At 30.9% G+C, this 7,466-nt stretch overlaps 1 protein-coding gene across 1 annotated transcript in view; it reads right to left on the bottom strand.

Annotated features, from left to right (window-relative positions):
- Positions 1 to 1,462: 1,462 nt before the first annotated feature.
- LOC108909223 overlaps positions 1,463 to 7,466 on the bottom strand; it is a 12,466-nt gene continuing 6,462 nt past the window's right edge. Inside the window, exons 4-5 of the mRNA XM_018713482.2 lie at positions 1,957 to 2,071; positions 1,463 to 1,817 (exon numbers count right to left, since the gene is read on the bottom strand). Coding sequence (XP_018568998.1) covers positions 1,599 to 1,817; positions 1,957 to 2,071 — 334 coding nt within the window. The 3' untranslated portion in view covers positions 1,463 to 1,598. The remainder of the gene's footprint in view (positions 1,818 to 1,956; positions 2,072 to 7,466) is intronic.

Raw genomic sequence — 7,466 nt, 5'->3', positions numbered from 1 at the left:
TACCTAAGTTACTTAAATTTTACAACTTACCTTCGATGTGCGTTTATAAAACCGGCAAGTAAATGGAAATTTAACAAGCCGTTCATTTTCATTAGACAAATAACACCTACGTTAAACTATAGCAACACCAAATTTCTTGCCTTTAAGAAACTCTGTTATAATTTAAGATAACATGTTACAAACTATTTTATGTTGTATTTACCCGTTATTTACGAGTTTGCATTTGTTTCATATTTCATAACCTAAATGACATCTGTCAGTTATATGTGTTTTTGTCTAATACTGACTCTTATTTATAATAATTTTGCATAATTGTTATTAAAAATGTCGACACAAAAGCATCTTCAAAAAACAACAAAATTGCAATACGAGTATTTGCTAAAAATGGTCTTAATTCCTCAATAACCTGCACGTTATATTTTAACAGGTAACGTTAACAACCCTGAAATAACATAACTGTTATTATGATAAAATGGGATACATACTCATTACTCGGTCTGATTGTCTTTAAAACTCTGAAATATTTAAAAAAATAAATAAAATATTAAAATTTAAACACTCTGTAGGTATCTTAGAAACGAAGCATAATATTTCGACCTACGTTTATATGAACTTTTTTTCGTAAAATAACTTCGGCAATCACCCCCTAAAATATTTCGCACTTGTACACACACACCCTGTATGTACTTATATAAAATTTAAAAATACAACAATTCATGTGTTTCTGTTATTTTAAGTTTTAGTTATTCATTTATTTTTTATTAAAATCGAAAAAAGACAATTTACAGTTTACACTTTTTCTTGCACAGTTAATGATCTAAAATTGACACAAGTAATTCTTGTATGTAGTTGCAATTTTGAGAGAGGTTGTTTCATTGAACATACCCTTTTTGAAGAGTTGTACAAAAAAATGTCTACTGTCATTTGTTTTTTTTTTTTTACTTATTATGTAGATTTTGTACACCTGTAAATCGGAACAAACTGTATTTACAAATTAAATAACGTGAATTTTAAAATATCTAGTGAAGTGCGCTTCCTTATAGTGCGACAACGCGTCAATAGAGGCGCTGCTGTAGAAGTGTTTCGGGGGTAGCGGGAGAAAGAGTAGCCTAAATGAAATATGTTAATATAATAATAATTAATAATATAATGTTCATTTCTAATTTCGGCTTTGTGGCGGCTTAATTTGTGTAATGTTTGTGGTTCTTCTTAGTTTTGTGCATTTAACTGTTGCAGTTCTTGGGGGGACCAATCACAGACTGGGACCAATTAACCTTTGCAGCAGTTAGGTTATGTCGCTTAAGTATTTTGTAGGTAAGTTTATCTCTTATTGTACGTACTTAACTTATTAAGGACTTTAAGTACGCAGTGAATTTCATTTTACAGAATAGTAGAAATATAACATATCAGATATTTTAGGATGTGGTCAACTGTTTATATTTTTATAACGATGAACATTTGTCTGTGTAAAAATACTTTATTCTTTTCATTTGGCTACGTCACTACTATATTACTCACGAACATGATTATTTACAGAAAACATATGTACCTATGTATAAAATATTTTAGCGATAAATCACAAAACCGACGTTTGTCGTCTACGACACGAAGGGTAGAGCCGGGATGTACCTCAGCGCGTTGTTGATGTAACTCGAGTGCTCGTCCAAATCGGTCACCAGCTGTTTGATTTTCTTTACGATGTCCGGCTTCTTCGTGTCGCTCCTCTCTATGATCTTGTTGAGCACCGTTCTCAGTTGGTAAGCGGAGGACTCCTTCGACGACTCTATTAACACCTGAAGGACCGCGTCAGAGTAGCCCTAGAGGAGAAAGAGCGTTCTAGTTATACGATGGAAAAAAATTGCAATATTAAGCGGGTAGCGGAGAAAATTAAATCGTTTACACTCCATTCAAAATTAAGAAATTACTGTTACTATATTTTCATCTTTGAAATCTTACCTGGTACTTGTTCAGCCCTAATCGCTTCGATTCTTTGTTCAGGAGATCGTACAAAGATAAAAGAGTGACGTAAGCCTTGGTCGGAGGCACTTTTTTCTGCCTGTATAGTTCGTATCTGCAAAGGAATAAAGTTGTGGTTATAAAAAAAGTTATGCGGCTGTAATCGTTGAATTGATACGCCTCAAGAATAAGTAGTCTTTGTTTAATGTCTTTTAAACTAATGTATTATAATATTCAACACAGTGCGCAAGCTTATGACTACAATTTCTTTTTTTTTGGTGTTGCATGCTTTAAAATGTAGCTTAGTGATTGTAAGATATCTGCGTTACTGGTTGCAGCACTTTGAGGCACATTTCAATTAATAAATGCAGTTAGATGATTGAACTAGCTACGTGCTACGAAAAAATGCAGCCAATTTCGTACTATTGAGATACCGATACCTATATTATTTTTGCAATTTCTGTGAATTATTCTCGATTTATTTATCGATTTGTTTTTGTTAATTAATGCCAAATATTTGAATATATTATGGGAAGGCTATGATGCATACCCTTAAGCGGATTTTAAAGGCTAAGAAAAAATTATTAACAGGCAAGGACTAGTCGGAAAATATAGTTTGGGTTATAAATAATAGAAAAACTAAAATTAAACTCGAGATAAAGGGAAATTGTGAAATGGGGGTGGTGTTTAGGGGTTGAAAATGATTTTTTGCGATTTTTGGCGAAATATGACTTCCTAGTGGTGTTCTGCAAAAAAGTTGTAGATTAAAAAAAAAATGGAAAACTTATTTTTCAACATAATCTTAAATTTTAAGAGAAAATCGCGGAAAACCGATTTTTTCGTTTTTATTTTTTTTCTCTCGCAAAAATAATGCAATTTACATGAAACTTTGTGAAAATGTACCTTTTTTACACTAAATAAGCATGATTTTTTTGGAAACTGGAAAATAAATGGTTTTCGAGATATTAACAGTTTTCCAAAAAAAAAAAATACAATGTTCCACGAAAAATTTTCTTGATTTTTTTTCAATTTTAATACTCTCATTTTAACTGTTGAAATGTCTACTTCAAAATGATTTGGTATGTTTATGGTTTATTTTTCATTAAACCGCCTTAAAATTGAGGAAAACCAAAAAATCGACTTTGCGGATCACGAACATTTCAATATTCTATATTATTTTCAATTTTTTCGTTATTTATGTAAATAATAGATTAAATTTCAATAAAATAATTTACTACAAAGTAATATTATTGATGTTTAATGAATTTAATTGAAAAATTTAAGTGGCAAGGTACCGTACCGTTACTAATAGTATGACGATAAGTATTCTGTTTTAAGTATATTTGAATAAAATAATTTTAATACATAATAATTAATTTATAACAATGCATTGATTTTTTATTTGCCAATTGTGATTCGCTTTGCTTTTCAAAACTAAAAAGTATTACAAAATATGTGAAAAAATATAAAATTGCAGTAGATTGTTGTAAGCCTTTTTCACTACGATTACTTATCTTCTTCATCAAAACAATTTTCACGTTTTGAAGGATCTTTGAGATTTATTGTCAACTTAGAGCTATTCATTTTCAATACTACAACACGTTGCTGGCTCTTCAACAATAATCTCTTCCGTATCACTTTCGTCTTCAAATATTTCTTTATCTCTATCTGAGCAGTTGTCATGACAATTAATTCACAAATTAGTACATTTTAAGTAGTGTTTTCGGCAAAAAAATCTTTGTTTATTACAACCACTTTCACAGCTACAACGCTACAACTAATATTTTTTAATAATTTTCACTTAAAATTTGAGGTTATGTTGAAAAATATCCTGTTTAAAAGTTTCTCATTTTTTTATAATCTACAACTTTTTTGTAGAACACTTTACACTAGTAGACTAGGCACTAGGCGGTATCTGTTTTGGTTTGGGTGAATCGTATATCCACGGAGACTTTTGGCTTTTTGGCTTTCAAATATCACTAGAAATGAAAATTCTTCTATGCGCATAAAAAAACGTGGGCTTAACTTTTGGCGGCACAACATGTTTAAAAAAAATCGAAAAATGTCATATTTTTCTTCCTATTTTATTATGTATCTTTTCAAGAGTTGATTTTAGGCGAAAATGGAAGAGGAAAAAAATGTTTGTAATTAAATTTTTTACTAAATATGACCAGTTACAGATCGAATAAATCATGATTAGTGTTGTGAAAATCGAAAAAATCGCCAACACTGGGGTTAAAAAACATTTCTTTTTAGGGAATTTTTTTGGGGTCTTTAAATTGGGTATAGGACCTTCACACTTAGCTCAAGAAAACTTCATGTTATATAGAATCATTACACCAAATTTCATCAAAATCGGTTCGATAGATTTTGCATAATAATTTTGCAATCCAGATTTTGAAAAAAAATTTGCAAATTTTCAAACTTTTGCACAGCAAAAACCAAAGCCCTTAGATACTTGAAAATTTAATCAGATATAGAAGGGCTCTCAAGCTTTCAAACGCTTTTTGAAAAATTCGAATCCGTCAATTAGGAGAGCTCTAGCGCTTGTTTAAACATTGGTCGAATTTTTGTAGTATCTGAGGGCCTTGGTTTTTGCTGTGCAATATTTTGAAAATTTGCAATTTTTTTTTCAAAATCTGGATTGCAAAATTATTATGCAAAATCTATAGAACCGATTTTGATGAAATTTGGTGTGATGATTCTACATAACATGAAGTTTTCTTGAGCCAAATGTGAAGGTCCTATACCCAATTTAAAGACCCAAAAAAAATTCCCTACAAAGTAATGTTTTTTAACCCCATTTTTGGCGATTATTTCGATTTTTACAATAATAATCATGATCATTCGATTTGTAACTAGTCATATTTTGTAAAAAATTTAATTACAAACATTTTTTTCCTCTTCCATATTCGCTTAAATTCAACTCTTGAAAAGATACATAATTAAATAGGAAGAAAAATATGACATTTTTCGAATTGTTTTAACATATTGTGCCGCCAAAAGCTAAGCCCACATTTTTTTAAGCGCATAGAAAAATTTTCATTTTTAGTGATATTTGAAAGCCAAAAAGCCAAAAATCTTCGTGGATATACGATTCACTCAAATATGGACTATTTGAAACAGATATCGTCTGGACTATTATAGGAAGTCATATTTCGCCAAAAATCGCAAAAATTCGTTTTCACAATTTCCCTTTATCTCCAGTTTAATATTTTTTACTGTTACTTCCCAAACTAAATTTTCCCACTGGTCCTTGCTATATTGTACTGAATTTCTTTTATTTAGCACAATTTAATACACATAATTTACAAACTTTGACACTTGTCAATAACAAAATGTAACCTAACCTTCCAAACGCCGTATTATCTGGTAGTGTTTATGCTATTTCATTTGAATTCACCCAGTACATACCAGTAATGAATTTAAGGGGGGGTCGAAATGGTATATGAGAATTTTTTCAGTTGCAATAGCAAAATGTTTAGAACTATGTACATACAAAACTTTTCACAAGTTAGAATTTTTTTTTTAATGTATTTTAATAGAGGTTAAAAAAGGTTAATGCTATATGATTTAGCAGAAGCAAATTGGTGATTCTGGTTTTGGAACCTGTTATATTTACAAGTTTTATTTTTAGTAAAAGCATTTGGACTGTTTCAAAACAATCTACATTTATTAAAAACAAATATAAAGACCGTAATCTGTAAATTTATCTAATGAAAGGTATATTCAGCATATTCTTTTGGCACGTATGTCTTTATCTGTGGTTGTTTGTACAAAATAAAGCCAACATTTAATATACAGGGTGTTCCACCTAAGAGAGGTTCTTCTGTAACTCTGTAATTGTGAAATTTATAAAGGAATGGTTTTCATAAAAGTTGTCTGGAACATATGGGCCAAGTAAAGAAAATATTTTTAGCTTTACAGGGTGTTCCATTTCGCGTGGGAGCTACATAACTTAGTTATTTTAAATGAAACACCCTGTATACAGGGTGATTTACAACTTATCCAAAAAAATTTGGGAATAAATGCAAATGGAGTCAATATCGTAAAAAATTTTTTTGTAAAATCCTTATAGCTTCCGAGAAAAAAATATTGAAATTGTAGTACATTCAACCACTACATAGCTGGACAACTGTAGTCTCTAGCGTCATTCGCCTCGTGGCCTCAGCGACTCCGAATACTGAGTTCGGATTTTGCAATCGTTGTTGCAATATTTTCCTGTTATCTGTGGTGTTTACAATAGGTTCTTAATAGTTAGTGTCAAAAAGGGATAGTTAGTGTCAAAAATGGTTTGCGTACTCGGAGTTGATGGATATCGTTTTAATTTATGGTGAAGCATTTTATGTTATGGTGAAAGAAGACAACATTTGTGTTAGTTCGTAGAAACTGAGTACAACGGATGTGTTTACACATTGGTGGATAAAATTTTGAACAATTGTAACATCGGGTATGTCAAATGATTTTATTATTTAAAAACACAAATTAATTTTATTAATAATTAATAAAGGCAAAAGCATTTGAATTTGCCAATATAAAATAGGTGCGATAAAATTCTATTTACATATTTCTTTTCTTGCGAATGTTTTTGTCCGTTTTTATCACACCGCCATACCGGTCGCATTGTGCAGGGTCAGGTTTTACAGTGGACCAGTTTTCAGTGCCGTGCAGAAGTGTATTTTTAAATCATTTTCCCATTGCCCTTTTTGATTTTTTCTTTACAAAATTGTATTTGTAAGGGTCCCCTGTACATTTTTTTGGATACGTTCTGAATCACCCTGTATTATTGCTTTTTTGAATTTTTTGGTTAATATTGGGTAGAGTTTATTAAATTACATGGTGTTTAAAACTTACCGTTTTCGAGATAATCACTTGTTTTTGAAAAAAAATCACGATTTCAGCTCTCTAAATGAGGCTTGATAGTGTCTAAACCGTAAGAGTTAGCAACCTAAAGTTTTCACATATCGTTTTGGCATGAATTACTCTATCTGGTCATCTGTGAGCAAAACGTGTACGTTATTCAGACTCGGAAATACTGAGACCTACATTTAATAATCTAACGCGTTGAATTTTTTTTTTTCAAATGGAATGACCCATATTAATTGTCGTGGGTAAATGCAAAATTGAATGCCCTTTCGACTGGCATAAGATTGTCCATACTTATCTTTAACAGTTTTCCAGAAAAATCAGGTTCTTTTCTAAAGTCCGAAAAAGTAGCTATGCATATGTAACAGCGTAAGGAAGGCTTTGCAATTATATTTGTACAACGTCGATACATAAGATTTTACAAAAGCACAGCACAGCACATCCTTATCGCATCCAATTACATCAAGAGTTACTAAAAGTAGACTTTCAGCGGAGACTGGAGTTTCGTCAGTGGGCACTTGAGCAGGCCCGGATCCAGAGACTGGTTTTGGGGGTGGCGCAAAGCACTTCTTTATCATTATTATTATTATTATTATTATTATTATTATTATTATTATTATTATTATTATTATTGTTGTTGTTAT

Source organism: Anoplophora glabripennis, unplaced genomic scaffold (assembly GCF_000390285.2).
Source record: "Anoplophora glabripennis isolate ALB-LARVAE unplaced genomic scaffold, Agla_2.0 scaffold565, whole genome shotgun sequence".
Classification (NCBI taxonomy): domain Eukaryota; kingdom Metazoa; phylum Arthropoda; class Insecta; order Coleoptera; family Cerambycidae; genus Anoplophora; species Anoplophora glabripennis.
The sequence above is the reverse complement of the archived record's forward strand: the minus strand, read 5'-3'. Positions and strand labels throughout refer to the sequence as shown.